The sequence below is a fragment of the Neltuma alba genome, unplaced genomic scaffold, assembly GCF_004799145.2.
Source record: "Neltuma alba isolate B1F8T4 unplaced genomic scaffold, ASM479914v2 tig00011073_pilon, whole genome shotgun sequence".
In the NCBI taxonomy this organism is placed as follows: domain Eukaryota; kingdom Viridiplantae; phylum Streptophyta; class Magnoliopsida; order Fabales; family Fabaceae; genus Neltuma; species Neltuma alba.
Genome location: NW_021635815.1, coordinates 432,843 through 451,660, shown reverse-complemented (window position 1 = coordinate 451,660; position 18,818 = coordinate 432,843). Strand labels below are relative to the sequence as shown.

Genomic DNA, 18,818 nt, shown 5'->3' with positions numbered 1-18,818 from the left:
CTGCAAAGTGAAAGTTTTAAGGGGCTAAAGTGTAATTAAAGTTAGAGGTTCCAGTAAAGTCTCAAAGGTCCAGAGAGAGAAAAGAGGCTAGATACAGGCCAAGGGTTAAGTTAGAAACCTAGAAGAGAGGATTATATGAAGTTAAGTCCAAGCAGGGACTAAACCATAAATTTAGAAAGTTATGATTAATAGGGGTAAAAATGGAAGAGTATACAGAGAATTCAAGAAAATCCAAAAAAATGGGAAATAATATTCTAAGGCTCTTCTGTAAAGAAAAAGACGAAAATACCCCTAAGACAGCTTAAATGGAATTTTTCAGGTTATGACCGGTAAAAAGTATACCGTTTGAGGTAATTATTTGAGATAGCAAGAGACCTCAAAAATGTATACAAAAATGAGATTAAATGGTTAAAAGATTGTACTAATTTATAAAATTAGTCCCGCAACCAAAAGGCCAGCAGAATGGCTTTAATAAATTAAAAGTCGTTTATGCCGATAAAAGGGTATTTTAGTAAATAAATTTTTATGTAAGGCTTAAAGGAAGTGTTATGGCCTAAGAAAATTCATAGATATTCTCTAGAATTAAAAGGAATTTATGAAGTACACAGAAGAATTTTTTGAGCTTCGGAAGGCCATAAAGAAAGCTGGAGAAATGTGGGCCAAGTAAATTCGGAGGAAATTTAGGAAACAAGTTTGATCCAATGGTTAGGATATAATCTCCCTTCTCCTCCACCACATTTGTGACACTTGGCATCTTCTAGAAGGTTGAGGTAAGCATGATGTAAGAAGATGATGCAATGATGATGCAAAAGTCAACTTGAAGTTCCAAGATTGCCCTTACCCTTTCTATTAGCCACCAAAGGGCATTTTGGTCATTTCAAGCCAAAATTTTGGCTATAAATAGGCACTCCTCCCCTCACATTTTCGGCCAAGCAAGGAACCATAGGGGAAACTTTTCCGCTCTTGCATTTAGAGAGAGAAAGAGCTATTTCTAGTGAGAGAAAGTCCATCTAAGTTCAAGCTTCAAGATCAAGGTATGTGGTGGTTATAGCATCTGATTTGATGCCTGTTTCGAATTAGTTTCTCTTTGAATCTGATTCTGAAATTTTGCATGATTAAAGTACACTCTGTGACCTTTAAATCCGTGGGTAGAACACTTCATTTGGATATGTGTACAATTTATGGTGATTTTTCAAATTTAGGGTTTGAAATCTGGAAATAGTATTGAACTTTTGGAAGAGTGTCGAGTTCCGTACAATTCCGGTATTGTTCATCATAGAATTGGTTCCTGAAACTATTTTTCGTGTAAATTTAATGTAAGGATATTTCAGTGAGACTTGGAACCACTCAATTTTGATTTTTCTAGAATTAATTATGAATTTTCAAAGTTGAGCAAAAATTCTGAAATTCCTGCGTGAACAGTACCCACGAGGCAAATTTTCCAGATTTGATCTTCTTGAATCTAAGGCCATCTAAAGTGGTCCTAATTGACAAGAAATGGATCTTAAGGATGGGAAATGATGAGATTTATGTTAGAAAGGCTAGAAAGAAAACCCTAAAAGCAAGAGAAGGGGTTGAGGTTCAAGAGAGCTAGTCTTGAACTTTATATAATCTAGTGGTCCTAATGGATTGTATGATCAATGTGACTATGTTTAGGACCTTTGGAACATCCAAGAGGATGTTTGGTGATGTTCATCCGAATGCCCACATGGTTGGAAAGTCAAGGGAGTCATAGGAAAAGTAAGAGGAAAGCTTGATGTGCAAGGTAGTGAACTTATCTATTGTCATTGCTTGATGTTGTATGCTTGTGTGTTGCCGTGTACATGTTATTGAATATTATTGTGACATGTTTTAGCTTCTGTAATTGCTATTCATGATGAGTAGATTATATCTCTATGGCCATGCATCAAGAAGTTAGCTTTGAGCATGCTAATATGTCACTAATTAACAAGAAAATAAACAAGTTGCGTGTAGTGCATTAACATCCATCTAGCATAATTAATATGGTATTGTTTGCTACTGAGATTTCTCCGAATCTCACCCCTCCCTAACCAACCATTTAGGTCAATCATCAATGGGCAATAATGGCATGAGAAGCAAGGAGAAGAAAGTAGAGAATTGTTCATGTTAATGAATGATATTATCATTCAATGTGTAATTCTCCTATTATGTAATTTATGTTATGGATGCCTATGATGCCATGTAATTAATTACAAAGCTTACGGCATGTATAGAAATGTATGAGCATGAATGGGAAAGAGTAAGCCCATGTCATGTATGCCAAAGAAATAAAAAGAATTAAAGTAAAGAGATGTTAAGGGATAAAACGTAGGGCTTAGAGCAGTGAGATTGTAGCTCCAGTTTGACCTATCAAACGAATGAGTTAGGTGATGAGATTTGGCAGACTCATAGTACACATCCCAAGCTTTAAAATGAGAGATAGATCATCTCAATTGGATGTGTACACAAAGAGATATGAATTTCCAAAGTTGAAGCATAGAATCTGGAAGTTCTAGATTTTACGAAATAAACAGTAACATTTATTAATTAAACTGTACGAATTGGGCAAGGATAAGTCTAATTGGATATTTTTCTCTCCAAGAGAATCAAAATAGCTTTTTGGAGAATTTTAGAACACCTCAATACGATTTTTATGGATTTAGTTATGAATTTTTGAAGTTGGACCTGTAGTCTGGAAATTAAACAGTGAATAGTAACCCGAGCAGTTATGTTGGAATCTTTAAATCCACGGGCTTGTATTGTGATCTGCTTCAACTATAACGCTTATGAATACGTACTCTGAGGGGTTAAAGGCAGGACGTTTCACAAGGTTTAGGGACTACTCTCACAAAATAGACTATAAGAGTCTAATTCAAAATTGATGTGAGTTGCTTGAGATTTGTTTTCCCAAACTGAAGCAAGGGTGAATATATGTTGATTTGATAGAGTACGGTTCTTAATATGGAGTTAGGTAACTAATTTAGGAATATTAAAAAACTTAGTTAAATTGGTTATTTGTCATAAATGTGTGTTGATTTCTCTAAATTATATTCTTTTTAATTATATGCTTTGAATAATTAGAATTATCCCTTCGTATCAACTTATAATTAATAGGGATATTTCGGGAAAGGATGAGAGACAAAATGAATTGATGTTTTATATCTATGACTAAATGTAATCCTAACTAGCTCTTATATTAAGGACAAGAAGAGATACATAAAATCTGAATTTTTAAAATTTTGGGATATGATATTGGCATGTGTATAAATATATATGGCTATAAAATAAAAAAATGTTAGATATGCCAGAAAATTACAGGATCCATGTTAAAGCAAATCACATGCATGAATATAATACAACAACAACAATAACAACAAGCCTTATCCCACTAGGTGGGGTCGGCTACATGAATCACACGATGCCATCGTGCTCTGTCAACAACCCAATCCTTAGATATGTTGTTGACTAGGAGGTCTCGTTCAATGACCTCATTCAACGTTCTTCTCGGTCTTCCCCTGCCTCTTTTTATGGGACTCCATCTCGTTTGATCCACCCTCCTCACCGGGGCCTCCAAAGGCCTTCTCTGCACATGTCCAAACCATCTTAAGCAATTTTCAACCATTTTCTCTTGGATAGGTGCCACACCGACTCTTGTCCTGATTTTTTCATTTCGAATCCTATCTTTTCTTGTATGACCACACATCCATCTCAACATCCTCATTTTTGTTACTCCGACTTTATGCTCTTGTTTTCCCTTTATTGCCCAACATTCACTACCATACATCATAGCTGGTCTTATAGCAGTTCGATAAAATTTTCCTTTAAGTTTCTCAGGTACCTTCTTATCGCAAATAACTCCGGTAGCTTTCCTCCACTTTAACCAGCCAGCTTGTATTCTATGAGAAATGTCTCAATCAATTTCCCCATTCTCCTGTATAATGGATCCTAGGTATTTAAACTTTGATACTTGAGGTATAATTTGCTCTCCCATCCTCACCTCCAAATCCCCATTACCTTGCCTCCCTCCAAAATCACAATGCATATATTCTGTTTTGTTCCTGCTCAAACGGAAACCTTTTGACTCCAAAGTCCTTCTCCATAACTCCAAACTAGTGTTAATCTCTTCTTTTGATTCCGCCATAAGGACTATATCATCCGCGAAGAGCATGGACTTGGGGATTCTTTCTTGAATAGGTTCAGTTAGAACATCCAGAATAATATTGAACAAGTACGGACTCAGAGAGGATCCCTGATGTAGGCCAATCTTAATAGGGAAGTCCTTTGTCTCCCCCCCAGGCGTCCTTACACTGGTAGTTACCGCCTCATACATATCTTGTATGGCTTTGATATAAGCAACCCGTACACCTTTCTTTTCCAAAGCCTTCCACAAAACTTCTCTTGGCACACGATCATAAGCCTTTTCCAAGTCAATAAAAACCATATGTAAATCTCTTCTTTTACTTCTATATCTCTCCATTAACCCCCTTAGTAAATAGATTGCTTCCGATGTGGATCTCCCTGGCATAAAACCAAATTTGTTTTCTGAAATAGAAGTCTCCAACCTCAACCTATATTCCATTACTTTTTCCCATAACTTCATTGTATGACTCATAAGTTTTATCCCTCTGTAGCTTGCACAGTTTTGAATGTCTCCTTTATTCTTGTAAATAGGAACTAAAATGCTTCTCCTCCAATCATCCGGCATATTTTTAGAGCGTAGAATTTTATTAAAAAGCTTGGTTAGCCACACCTCCCCCTCATCGCCCAAACACTTCCAGACTTCAATAGGGATACCATCAGGCTCAACGGCTTTTCCATTGTCCATTTTCTTGAGAGCCGCCTTAACCTCTCCGATACGTATCCTGCGGTAGAAAGCCAAATTCCGATCATCTTCGTTAATTAACAAGTCCTGCAAGTCCTGAGTCGCATAATTGCTTCCCTTATTAAACAACTTGTAAAAGTAAGCTTCCCATCTGTCCTTAATATCACCATCAGTAACCAACACTTTACCATCTGCATCCTTTATACACTTTACTTGGTCCAGATCTCTCTTTTTCCTCTCCTTTTGCTTCGCGATCTTGTAAATATTTCTTTCTCCCGTCTTTGTTCCTAACTCCTGATAAAACCCTTCATAAGCTTTAGTACGTGCTTCGCTCACTGCTCTCTTTGTCTCTTTTTTAGCCAACTGATACTTTTCCCGGTTCTCTACACTATTGCACAAGTGTATGGCCTTAAAACAATCTCTTTTCTGTTTGACTTTCTCCTGCACACTCTTATTCCACCACCAAGTCTCCTTATCTCTTTGACCAGGACCTTTAGATTCTCCCAAAATTGCTTTAGCTACCAAATGAACCCTTGTAGCTATCTCTTCCCACATCATGTTTGCGTTTCCCTACAACTCCCAAATCCCTTCCTTCAAAAAAGTCCTTTTGAATAACTCCCGCTTTTCCCCTTTTAACTGCCACCACTTAATCCTGGGTTTTGCCACTTGATGGTACTTTTCCTTGGTACTCTTAAAACGCACATCAAGGATAAGTACTCTATGTTGGGCAGTCACCCCGTCTCCTGGAATCACTTTGCAATTAGTACACAATCTTCTGTCCAGATTCTTAACCAAAAAGAAATCAATCTGTGATTTCGAGACACCACTTTTGTACGTGATTAAATGCTCCTCTCGCTTCTTAAAACAAGTGTTGACAATCTTAAGATCGTATGCAAGAGAAAAATCGAGAATAGATTGTCCTCCACTATTAAGCTCCCCAAAACCAAAACCACCATGGGCCCCACTGAATTGTCCTACTTCCTTACCAACATGTCCATTAAGGTCCCCACCGATAAAATTTTTTTCTTCAAGTGGTATGCTTTGAACCAAACCCTCCATATCTTCCCAAAACTTATCTTTAAGATGTGTCTCTGCTCCAACCTGAGGTGCATAGGCACTAATGATATTGATAGTATCCTTCCCAACAATTACTCTTAACGATATTATTCTGTCCTCAAACCTTTTAACCTCTACCACATTCTTTTTCCATGTCCCATCAACGATGATACCAACCCCATTCCTTGCGCTCACCTTTCCTGTGTACCAAAGTTTATACTCTCCAAGTTCCTTGGCAGCTTCTCCAGTCTATTTGGTTTCTTGGAGGCATAAGATATTAATCCTTCTGTCCCTCATAACTCCTGCTACTTCCATAGATTTCTCATTCAATGTCCCAATATTCCAAGTGCCAAATATAATCTCAGTCTCATGAACTAACTTCTTTAGCCGCCTCCGTCCAAGAGAGTGTGGTAGCCCTTGCTCATTTAACACTACATCCGGGCGACGATGCAGCGGCTCTAGCTCATTTCTCACTGTACTCGAGCCATACAGCGCGTCACTTCTGGGCAACGACCTAGCATTAGCATAATTACTTCGTTGATCCATGTTCATGAGATTCGACGGGTTTTTACGTTGGCTGTCAAGGGCCTAACACAACCCTCCTCCTTTATCCGGGCTTGGAACCGGCTATACAATACATGCATGAATACAATGTTTATATTCACAAATAAAAAATCACGCTTAGATTAAAAAGTAATGCAAAAATATTATTGCAAACAAACGGAACAACAATGAGATTATGTTTTTTATTTTATATTAAAAGCTCAAGAAAGGTCATACTTTATTATTAAAATTTGAATATAAATGCAAAACTTTATGGATATGCAAATAATGTTTACTTTTTGAAGTATCAATACAATAAATTGCAAGAGACTGTAATTTTTAATTTACATCCATTTGTAAACTTAGCTGTATGGATGTCTCCCAAGTTTTTTACTCAAGGAGTATTTCAAGTTTAGTCACATGTTTTCTTAGTCCAAACAAATAGACACCTTTTTTTCAAGAAAGTATTAAGCCAAAAATGCACTTTTATTCTTTTAACTTGATACAGTGCTTCATGTTCATCTCTTTTTTTTTTTTTGGATACACTGGAAATCTAAACAAAACAGTAGAGCACAGCGTAAAACACTAATCCTCCGTGTCCAACAGCAGGAGAATCCATGGCATCGGGTCCAAACAGCTGCAGGCCTTTGCCAGCGGCTAGGCCGTGTTTAGCTAGTAGATCGGCTCTTCTATTCATATCTCTCTCGATGTACTGGAGCGTTACCTTCCAGTTCTGTTGCATCATGTTCTTGATCTCAGAAATCAGTGCGAATTCCTCATGCAAGTCAGTGTTCTCCATCTGCACCAAGCTAAGGGCTTCTTGAGAGTCACTTTTAAGCACGATACTTCGGAAACCACATTCCCATGCTCTTTTGAGGCCTAAGAGGCAGCCCCATAACTCTGCCGTAAGAGCATCCCCCGTCGGCATGTTGAACTGGAAACCTTCAGTGACTGTTCCATCTTTGTTTAACAGTACACCACATAAGCCTCATATTCTGTAGACCTAGAGTTAGACATGAGACTAGTCTGATTGCTGTTGCTAAGGTTGGTTCCCCTCAGTTTGTCTTGTGCACTTCTCATGCTTCTTAGTATGGCCGTAGCTCTCGCATAGGTTGAATTCAGGTTCGAGGCCGAGTATGAATGGGTAATCTCATTTCGATCTCTCCATATTAACTAGCAAAGTATGATAAAGAGATCCTTCCAGTGGTCGTGGGTAGGGCCCACTTTCTTCCTCATATTGAGTTTGAACCAATCCGACATGGAGCTGGAGAAGAAACTAGTATGATAATGGGGCTTGATGATCTTTTCCCAGTTCTTCTTGACATCTTCGCAGTCTCTTAGTGCATGCATTTCATCTTCTGACTCTGCCTTGCATCTGTCACAAATTCCTGAAACATGCAGGTTTCGTTTATGCTTTGTCACGTTAGTAGTGAGCCGTTCATGCATATCATAAGCCAGGCAAAGGTTTTGCAACGTTGCGGGACTTTGAGACGCCAGATTTCCTTCCATCTAGTCGTGGGGGTCTCCTGAGTCGTGTTCAAAGTGTGATAAGCGGACCTTATCGTGAACTTGCCACTTTTTTCCCATTTCCACCTTTTACATAGGTTGCCATTTCTATCCGGGACTTGTTGGATGCCTTCATAGACCGTTCCCCAATTCCGTTTGATGCCATTCCCTATGTTGGACCCAGGTTTATTTGGGTTGATAGCTGGAATTAAATCGTTTCCACACCCATATTTTGCTCTCACCCCCATAACCCAGAGAGAGTTTCGATCATTTACCAGCCCCCATCCAAGTTTCATCATGAAAGCTTTCTTTTGTTGTTTGATATGTCTCATGCCAAGTCCACCAAACTTTTTCTCACTACAAACTTTATCCCAAGAAACAAGGTGCATCTTCCTCCTCTCATCAGAGGAGCCCCATAGGAAGTTCTGAGCTTTCTTTTCAATGTTATTATAGATAGAGACAGGGATATTAGCTGTCTGCACAGCATAGATCGGCATTGCTGCTATCACCGATTTCACAAGGGTATCACGGCCAGCAAAGGAAATTCTAAAAGTATGCTAGTTGCTCAATCTAGCTCGAACCTTATCAAGGACAAAGTTGTAAGTCTCTGATTTGACACGATCATGGTGTAGCGGCACTCCTAGATATTTTCCTAATCTTTTGATCTCTTTAGTATATATAGAATTTTTCTAATCTTTTGATCTTAACATCGTTAACAAAAATATAGACATTAAAAATTTAAATGTTAACAAAACATTTTTAAATACTACTCTTTTCAGTTCTTATTATAATCTTCAAATAACTAATTCATGACTAACAAACAATTAGTTAAAATTACTTAAAAGCAATAAATATATTAGAAATATATTTTTGTTTTCAAATATGCCCTTATAATAATAAAAAAGAAAAAATGTGTAGGAAAATGTGATAAGAGAAATTATGACAAAACAGAGAATGAATAATTATAGGTAAAATTGAAAAAAATATATTAAATGTTAAGACAAACCAAATTGAAACTTATAAATAAGACCAGAGGAAGTAATATATTAAGTTTAATTTTTAAAATAATGATAATTGTTAAAAAAATCATCATTTGAGTAACAATGTTCAGAGAACTGAAAAGATAATTTATAAATTTTAAGGGATCAAACTAAAAGTTTCTATGAAGTCAGAGGATTAAGGTGTACCTTTTGCCAAGTATAAAAGATAAAGAGGGCAATTTTTTATTATATGAATATTATTATGACGCAGGACAAATTCAATAATTCATGCGACAGCCACAAAAAGCCTAACTGAACATAGATACAACGGAACATACATTTCTAGTAGGTGAACAAACAACTACCAGACCACTACTATGCTAAAGTTCAGCTCCTGCTTTCACTCACAAACACTATAAACAATCTAGAGAGATATATCTTTATAACCATTTTATGAAGGTAAAATCAGCATTTAATGGGACAATTTTCATCATAGCACGCATAATATTTTATAGACGTTTTGCAAGGATACTAGTATAGCACTATTTTATACATTCCTTAGCAGTTCAAGATTATCTCATATTCGACGAAGCGAAGCAAGCCTCTTTTCAAGTTCCTCCACATCTTGGGTTTCAGATCTGCATGCGTTCAGAGAAAAGCCACAGGAATCAGCAGCAAAAAAGGGCCCCATTTCTTCAGCTTATTTTATGAAATATACCTTCTTTTTTTGAAAAGTACTTGTTATAAATTTTAGGGAGTTTGTATAAAAATAAGGGCATTTGCCGAAAAATTATCAGAATATTAAAAAAAAAAAAAATCATATTTCCAATTATTTTGGAAAGCTACTCAGAAAAGATTTGAGTATTTTGTTAAACACTTTCAAGACCAGCTGTCCAATGTTTAATTATTTCAATTATATCAAATGACTTTGACGTTGATAATGCATCCATACACTTGTAACAATGCACTTATGAACAAACAAAAACACCCAACAAAATTTTGGTGGGGACAACTAAGAGGCCTTCTCAAAAAGGAATATTAAAATTATTTACCCTGTAGCAACATTTTCAACATTCCTTGAAGCAATATGACCTTTTGGAGCAGAAGATAACTGCCATCAGAAAAAGTCAGAATCAATACCAACTGTTTAAGAAATACGTAGGACGGGAAAAAGTATGAAAGAAAACAGAAGACTATAATTATTCATGAATTTAAAAACCAACCTGTGATGCAATGTCCACTCCAATCTCATCAAGAACCTGCCAGGGATGAATAAAAAGTAAATATCGCGAAGCAAACAAGGACCTGGACTATCAAAGCTAACTACCGTCTATTCAGAGTTATATTTACCTGGTTGGTGAGCTCTTCTGTTTCCTCCTCAGCTTCGTCTTTGTCTAAAGTTTCATCAATAGCTTCTGACATCATCTCAATCTGCATTAAACATAAAATAATATGAATATCATAATGTCGAACCACAAACCCAAAAAAAAAAAAAAAAGTATTAAAAGGACATTCGTAGAAATTGCTCTAATCAGGCAGGAAGGCAACTGCTTGTTCATTACTTGTAAATGCTTCTTACTTTGCGGATGGGAAAGGAGGAGGGTCAATAAAACCATAAGACAATCAATCAACAAATAAGACAAAGAACAACTTGATCAGCAAACTTTTGCACTCAACAAAGTCATAGTAATCCTGTTCTGCCTCCTTTTTTAATTAGATGTTTGTATTTTTTCTTCTGAACACACACGCAAGATTGCCCAAGTCACAAGCTCTTGCATCACTCCATAACTCTCTGGTGCATCCCTTTGTTCAAGCCTTCTTTCATCCATTTTACCCTTCATTCACACAACAGCATAACTGCATGGGACAACATCAGAAGAACACATGCTAAAAAGAAAAAATATTACCGTCATGTCCATTTGTGCTGACTGCTTTTGGAATTCTTTGATCACCTTTGCCTGTTTTGCAGGTTCCATTTGCTGAAAAGACAAGTAGGATAATGATTACTGAATAATTGAGGTATTAGCAAGTCTGGGAAAGCACTCAGACGGTAACCCACTAGCAACATGAAAATTTTCTCTTTGGGTTGAATCACCAGCATATGATAATCACAAACATTTTGCATATTAGGTGAATATACTATTGATTTATGAATAATTCAGTCCTTCCTACCCTCATTCTCATAATTAGAATAAACTTTAAGGTTTAGTTGGCACGTACTTTCTTCATGCTTAAAGCATGAGGCTGAATAGAAGATAAAAATAAAAAGAATGATTTCGTCTACCAATAATTATGCTATAAGGAAGGTTGTGTCTCGGCAAGTATAAAGAAAGGTTGAGTATCTGAAACATTACAGTATTCCTTCAAAATCACTAACTATGAGCTAAGTAATGGAAATTATCGACTACATATAAGATCCATATTTTGTTTGACTCTCTTCATGCAGGCCTTGCATATGACATTGTCAAAAAAGCAGGGGAGGCTGAAGGTGTATATTTCAAGAGTTTTAATAAATCCAATGACGAATCAGATATGAAACATACCTTGTTCATTGCTGCCATTGCCTTAGATGCACCTTTCATCCCAGTAGACATAGACGTGCTTGCATATAATGCCTGAAGAAGACGTATTGTCAATCTAAAAATTAGAAAAGAAGCAGTTTATTATCATCATAAGAACAAGGCTCCGTTCTAACCTGAGTATGAGTTGCAACACCCCTGATCTGAGCACGACTTCCCTGTAAATTAGTTATCTGCTGGCGTAACCGAACAAGCTGACGAGCCAAGATCCTTGTAGCTGCCTGTAAGCAGACACTTGTTCAATCAAGGTTGTCGTATGGTTAATATCGTACACAATCAAGCATGCTCTATTGACCTCATATCAAGTGAAAGAAAACAAAAGAGGAAAGCTATAATTAGAGTTTCAAAGAAAGAAGAAAACAAGGTTACATTCACAAATGATTCAAGTAGGGCAGCTCCTAAAATAGTAAAGCATCTTTACATTAGGCATGCATTGAACTGCCCTGCCCCTAAAAAATAAAAACCAGTTAGCATTCTTCAAATATCTTTACTTCTACATTGCCAAACGCTTAAGAATTTCTTCTACATTATTATGATCCTGACCTTGTCTCTCACATCCATGTTATCTTGACAGTGTTTGGAAAGCTGTTATGTGTGGGTGGCATCTGAGATATCAGCTTAAAGCAAAAAGGGTTGGATGGTTTGATTTCTCCGATTTCTACTGCTTTAAGCCACTTCAGAATTTCTTCTGCATTATTATGATCTTGACCTTCTATCTCACACGCATGTTATCTTAAAAGTGTTTGGAAACCTATTAAGTGTTGTTTAATAAGGTGATGTCTGAGACACACCTTGACATCACATTTTAGGGAAAAATGAGTTACTGGATGAAAGCAAAAGGGGTTGAATGGGTTAATTTTTTCCCCATTGCTACCACTTTAAACCTTGTCTTTCTTTGGTAAGTGACTCCGCAACAAAAATTATGTGAACAGTTGTAAGGATGTAAAGTATAAAACATAAATTAGAAAATTTTTTACATGAAGAGGGAATAAATTACATTTGAATTTCAAAATTTTCACTTTCTCTGAATTATATTTCCATTAATAAATCGTAAAACTAATCCAGAAATTTGAGATGTAAGTTATCTAAGCATAATCAGGAAGGTTGAGGCCTCTCAAAATTTTTAATTCCTCTGGATTATATTTCCATTAATAAATAGTAAAACTAATACAGAAATTTGAGATGTAAATTATCTAAGCATAATCAGGAAGGTTTCTTATGAGTCCATTTGCAGGTCTCATATGTGGAATACGATCTCTGTTTTCTCAAGTCATAGAATTCCTCAGTGTTATGCCAGTTGGACTTCTGTTGTTCTCTGCCTAGATTAGCTGAGACAATAACAAGTTTTTCCTTTAGGCATTTCTCACCTGCAAGCTCCTTAGAGCTCAGGAACTTTTTAACTCTCAGCACATCCTTTTGGAAATAATAGTTACAAGACACGATGATAGATTACCATTGTGCCAATCTTACAACCACTGGGCATCATAATATCGATACTTTAGGATGCAAAGTGCACTTGTACTGTTTAGCAACATCATAAGTAGAATTATAGAGAAAGAAGGGCTTTTAGAAGGAAGTTATGGAGAACACACGCACTTTTATTGGCATCGATGTAAAACAAAGAAGGAATCCCTTATTGTAAAAGCAAGAGAGGTGAAATACAACAGGACACATGCTCGACTAATACAAGATGACTTTTACATTGGCACACTTAAGCATGATTTCTAATGAAGTCATAGGCGTACCTTTGAACCATTCATCGTCATGAGCATGCATGCCTTTAAAGGATAATTGCTAAGTTGGCATAAAAGTCTTATTATCAGGATCTAGGTCATTTGAAGGTGACATGCTGAAAATAGACTCTTAATAGGATTAATAGAAGATCTTGTTTTTCTCAGTCAAGTTTTATTGTGCCCTTAAATAAACCTGCTATCATAAATTGAGGTACTACTTTATGAATATGTTGAATTATAAGTTGTCTAGTAGGACAACACCTCAACCCTCATAGTTTCCTCTTTTTTGTACCAAGCATCTTTTGTTTTATAAAATTATTTGGTATTTGGTATTAACAAGTCAAATTCGCATCAAGCACATTGTCATGAGCGCCAAAAAAACTATATGCCAAAAACTAGTAGAGGACCCAATGTTTTCTTTTATGCAAATATAAATCACATTTGTTATGATGTCTCTAAGTCCTTTCTTTTCACTTACTTCAAAGTTCAAATCATCCTCCATTGATAACAAGCTAATCATTGTGTAGAATTGCAAACATAGTACAAGCAAAGATATTCTATCTCTAGTGCATCACACAAACTATTTGAACTAAAGATAGTTTTCTCCCACTTTGAAGTTCCCAATAGACCAAATTTGGTACGGAGAATACGTCTACTGCGATTCTTCTTGGAGGACAGCTTCTGGATTCTCCAGGTGGGCTTCTTTGTTCTCATAAGAAAGAGGGACCAGAAATGAAATGCTCCGAGAGGAACTTAAAGCACTTACGCATAGACCAAAACTATTACTGATTAGCATAATCTTCACGTTAAATTAACTTGCCATATTCTTCCACGACTTACTGATAAATCACATCTATCTAAGTGAAAAGAAACTTGCCTCATTTCCCGTTTTAGCTTCTTTTTTAATCTCTGCCACCAACTTCTTCTCCTGTAATTAACAATGCAGTTAAGGTTTGAGAAAGTAGTAAAGAAGAGGGCCATCTTGATTCTAGTAAAGAGAAAATGTATCTGTTGACAGTACATACCTCCATTTGAAGAGATGCTATCTCTCGTTCAATGCCTACACAGAACATATAACAAGATGGAATTAAATAAATTAGAATAATGTCAGCACATAAAAACAAAAGAGAATGGAAAGTGCCACAGAGAGGATAAAAATATATATTTTTCATCAATTTACAAAGAAATAAGAAAAAACCATCAATATAAACAATTCATAATTGCTTATAAGCTTTATTTCGTTGCCAGGAAAAAATCTAAACAACCCAAATAAAATTGATAAAATAACTTTCTAATTGAATCTGGATGCAAGTGCAATACCGTTAAATCAGTAACCTCTCTTACTCTTTAACTATCCAGATGGGAATTTGGAAAGCTCGCAATTCTAGTCTGTCTATCAAAAGGATAATTTTAGGTACAAAATTTGTGACTTAGATGATCAATTTAAAATTCTCTCAAATAATAAAGATGATGAATTTAAAATTCTTAATTACTAATCGGACCCGAAAATTCTCAATTGCTATTAAAGTAAGAAGGAATCTTGCAGCCAAGTATATACCTCTAGTTGCAACAGCCATTTCTCTCTTACTTGTTCGCAGAGCTTCTGTTGAACAAACAGATGTCAATGAGTACCTCAAATAAGCGGATAATCTATACCAGAAATTTCATTTCATTTTTCACAAAGATTAGCCATAACTGATATCTAAACACCGAGCTAGCACAAAAGCTCCAATTTTGCCTATGAACCATAAAAAATGATTTTTTTTTTCCGCTAAAGAAAAACCAGATCGGGTTAGCGTCAATAAAAAAAATAAAAACAGAAGGTTTGATTCGACTGGAGCGGGAAAAAACACTGATGCCGCTGCTACCCACAATTTTCCCCGGAAAATACCCAAAGTCTGAAAATTTCCCAGAAGCAAACCCTAGTGTCAAGGTTGGAGAAACAATTAGGGCAATGCATCGGCCTAATTGAAACTGGTTAGGACGAAGAATCAAAGATAAGGAACGGAATGCACCTTTCGGAGAGGTTTTCCTCTTGAAAACGTTCTTCAAGTTCATGTTTGTATCTACAAGAGAAGATTAGACGCAATGGAAGCAGCTGAGGCGAGAGTATTTGCGATTTCTTCTTTAGTTCTCGAACCTCCCGAGATCTTTTCTCTCAGAAAGAAAGAAAATCACAACTGGAAGCAAAGCCTCAAGGAGCGTGCAGCGTCTCCACGTCTGAGCCAGTGATGATCGTCCAAGTAGTTGTTCCATGTGGCCCAACAAAGTAGCCGTTACTACTTTCTTTAATTTTTTTTTTTTCAATTAATAGTAGTTTTATTCTATTCTTCTAACGTTCAAATGAACTCCCAAGTCATAGCAGCGACTCTTCTTTTTTTTAAACAAAAATGATTACTTTGATTTCTTTTCCATTTAGATTTTAAATTTAAATTTTTATTGATAAAATTAAATTAAAAAATAAGGCAAAAGGTGTGCTTTTGATTTTTTTTTTTTTGCATATAAGTATTTCTGATTCTTTAATTTTATATAAAACTTTAATTCTTTCCCTTCATTTTATAGAGTAAAATACTCTAACCAGCGTTTAAAAATATAAACTCAAATCCATACTGTTATCCCCATAAAAAAAATCTAAAAAGATACTTTTTTATTAAATTTTTTATTTAAATGATTTATATTTATTAATTTACCCTTCATAATACTGAATCCCTAAATTTTAGTCAAAAAATTTTGCAAAATATTATTTATTCAATTTTTTTATGATATTGGGATATAAAATTAATAATTTAGTTAATGTGGACATAAAAAAACTTGAATGGAAAACTTAATTAATTTTTAAATAAGTTATAAATGTTTCTAACAAAATATTTATCTAAAAATTTATAATTATAAATTTAAATGATTTTTATAATCTCTCAAAACTAGATAATCTATGTTATATAATGAAAAAATTATGTATTCAATATATTTTATAGCTATTTAAAAGAAACTTAAATAAATAAGTTTCAATATATATGATGAAAAATTAATATTATAATATTTTATAATATAAAAAATTAATAAATTTGATTACATTTTAAAATTTTTGAAAACGCTTGTATTAAAATTAATTTTTTCTGTATCAAAAAATTATATTTTTTTACAAATATAAATGTTTAAATAGGTTTTATATTAAGGAGTGATATTTTGGTAAAACAAAAGTATAAAAGTCAATTTTAACAATTTATTAACGGTTAGGTGGATGAAAATAGAATATCAAATATATAAGAAAGGTTTATGAAACATATATTTTAGTTTCAATGGAGGTTTATATACATTTTCAAAATGATAAAAAGATTTCTGTAATTTAGATAAAATAGAGAGATAATTAATATATTTTACTCTTTTATAAAACATCTTTTCAATCTAGATGTGAATAGTATTCTTTAATAATAATTATTGTTATTCTAAAACTTAAAGTTGATAGTTGGAAAAAATAAATTAAAGTTGATATATCAGCATTTAAAAATACTTTGTTAGTATTTAAAATTTAGATATTAGTATTTCTTGTTAACAATATTAGTATTAAAATACTGAAAATGCTTCAATAAATTAAAAGATCAAAATAAAAATTTTATGTGCTTAAAAGACCCGAAGTGTAATTTTGCAATATAACTAAAAGAAATAAGATGGTGGAAAATAAAAATAAGGATGAACTGTGAATTCCTCCAAATAACTTATGGGAAGAATCGCAGAAAAAGACCCTTGAAATAAAAAAAATTGTAAAAAATGACATTTGAATTAATAAAATTACAGTAAGAGAATATGAATTTTGAAATATTAGTGAAAAGAATAAAATACCCTCATTTGTTAAAAAAAAATCAAAAATACCAAAATGACATTCTCCTCTTCCTCTCTCATGTCATTAATTTTTTTCTCTTCCCTTCCTGTTTTCTTTCCCGTCTCATTTTCTCTCTATTTCCTCCTTCTCATCCCCTTCCCCTTCCCCTTCCTTCCCCTTCTCCTTCTCCCTAAACCCCCTTCCTCCTCTCCCCTACCGCCTCTTCCCCCCTCAACTCCTATCACAAATAGTGTTGGCAGAATCTAAAGAGCAAGTTTTTAAAACCAAGTAGAAATATGCTATCTTAGTTAAGTTCTGGAACATTCTTCCTCTTAGTAAGTACCTTCAACCATAAATTATAAAAATATTCTTTTGCATAATTAATGGAAGAGAAGCAATGTCACTCCTTTGACATTTTGACTAAATAAAAATATTTTGAAATCATAGCATTATTTGCTTTGTTTTATTTTTTGATGCCCCTAAGATGACTAGTGAATCCCATTAAAGGGTTGGGTTTTACCTTTTCCTGAATTTCTCTTTCAAATTTCAGTTCTCACTTCTCACTATTGTTAGATGGAATGTTGTGCTACTGCTATTCTCTCTTTGCAGAAAATTCTTGTACAGGGATCTTGCACAAATAAGGCATATACTTCCTAAAGCCCATACATATAGAGAAGGTATTATTTTAGATCTGTAATTTTTTTATTGCAGACTTGCATTTCTATATTTTAGACTTGTAATTTTCTCTCTTAACTTATAATTTTCTATTTCAAACTTGCAATTTCTTATTTTAGACTTATAATGTCCTATTTCAAATTTATAATTTTATTCTTTCAAACATGTTATTTCTTATTGTATACTTGTAATTTTCTATTTCAAACTTGTAATTCCTATTACAGACTTTTATTACTTATTTCAAACTTGTAATTTTTTCTTTTAGACTTGTAATTTTCTATTTCGGACTAGTTATTTCCTATTGCAGATTTGTAGTTTCCTATTACATGGTAATATGAAATTGTTAAAATAATGTCAATTTCTGCTAACTTATAACCTCTTTTTCGTAATTAATTATATATCTAATTGCAATTTTTCTAAGTGATATTCCCTACGTTCTTCATTATAGTGTCATTTTAACTACTACTTAAAGATTGAGAAATGTAATTATTTGAATTAAAAGTAATAAACCTGCCAATAATTTAGATCATCTTATAAAATTGAGTTGTGTATCACAAACAAATGACCTTAAGTTGATTTACTAATGCCTATTAGAGTTAATATTTTTCCATCAAATCTTGTCATATGTAATGTTCATTATTAATAAAGGTCCAGGAGAATTTTAAATTTTTATTAGTATTAATTTTTTTATTAGGAAATGCCCATATGCTCAGATTTAATTAGGAAATTGAATCTAATAAATAAAAGTACATGGGCTTAAATTTTGTCCATGAAGAAATGGTCAATTTTCAAGTCGCCTGAACATTTCATACCCTATTGGTCATTTTAGTGTATGGATGGTAAAGTTGAAGGCAAGATTCATAATTCATCTAGTAAGTGTAAATAATTAGCATGTGTGGGACATAGGGTGGCAAAAAAAAAAATTATTGAAATAATACTAATTTTTGCATACATTTAAATTTGATGTGAATTGTTTTCAGTTTTGCAATTTTTCATACTAGATTTATTATTGGCAACTAAATTGTTGAAATAATGCGAATTTCTACTGAAACTTAAGTTATTATGAACAACTTATTAACACTTGTTATTTCCCACACTATACTT

The 18,818-nt window shown here is 34.2% G+C and overlaps 2 protein-coding genes across 2 annotated transcripts; both read right to left on the bottom strand.

Annotated features, from left to right (window-relative positions):
* Positions 1 to 6,974: 6,974 nt before the first annotated feature.
* On the bottom strand, positions 6,975 to 7,349 carry LOC114761073 (uncharacterized). Its single transcript, XM_028950384.1, has one exon. It carries the CDS (start codon positions 7,347 to 7,349, stop codon positions 6,975 to 6,977), a length of 375 nt encoding a protein of 124 aa, XP_028806217.1.
* A 1,778-nt stretch (positions 7,350 to 9,127) lies between these two features.
* Positions 9,128 to 15,424, bottom strand: LOC114761075 (vacuolar protein sorting-associated protein 2 homolog 2-like). The gene is made up of 11 exons (XM_028950386.1): positions 15,235 to 15,424; positions 14,778 to 14,822; positions 14,245 to 14,279; positions 14,097 to 14,147; positions 11,603 to 11,707; positions 11,451 to 11,522; positions 10,815 to 10,886; positions 10,258 to 10,338; positions 10,131 to 10,166; positions 9,960 to 10,018; positions 9,128 to 9,545 (listed from the first exon to the last, which is right to left on the bottom strand). The coding sequence occupies exons 1-11, from the start codon at positions 15,275 to 15,277 to the stop codon at positions 9,485 to 9,487; spliced, it is 660 nt and encodes a 219-aa protein (XP_028806219.1). The 5' UTR covers positions 15,278 to 15,424; the 3' UTR covers positions 9,128 to 9,484.
* Between the last annotated feature and the right edge of the window lie 3,394 nt (positions 15,425 to 18,818).

What these genes read in the sequence shown, in the direction of transcription:
- LOC114761075 (XM_028950386.1), bottom strand. Translation starts at nt 15,277, where the DNA reads ATGAACTTGAAGAACGTTTTCAAGAGGAAAACCTCTCCGAAAG. An exon ending in AAGCTAAAACGGGAAATGAG is followed by an intron (nt 11,708 to 14,096) that starts GCAAGTTTCTTT and finishes GTCTGCTTACAG; the next exon opens with GCAGCTACAAGGATCTTGGC. An exon ending in GTGTTGCAACTCATACTCAG is followed by an intron (nt 11,523 to 11,602) that starts GTTAGAACGGAG and finishes CGTCTTCTTCAG; the next exon opens with GCATTATATGCAAGCACGTC.
- LOC114761073 (XM_028950384.1), bottom strand. Translation starts at nt 7,349, where the DNA reads ATGCCGACGGGGGATGCTCTTACGGCAGAGTTATGGGGCTGCCTCTTA.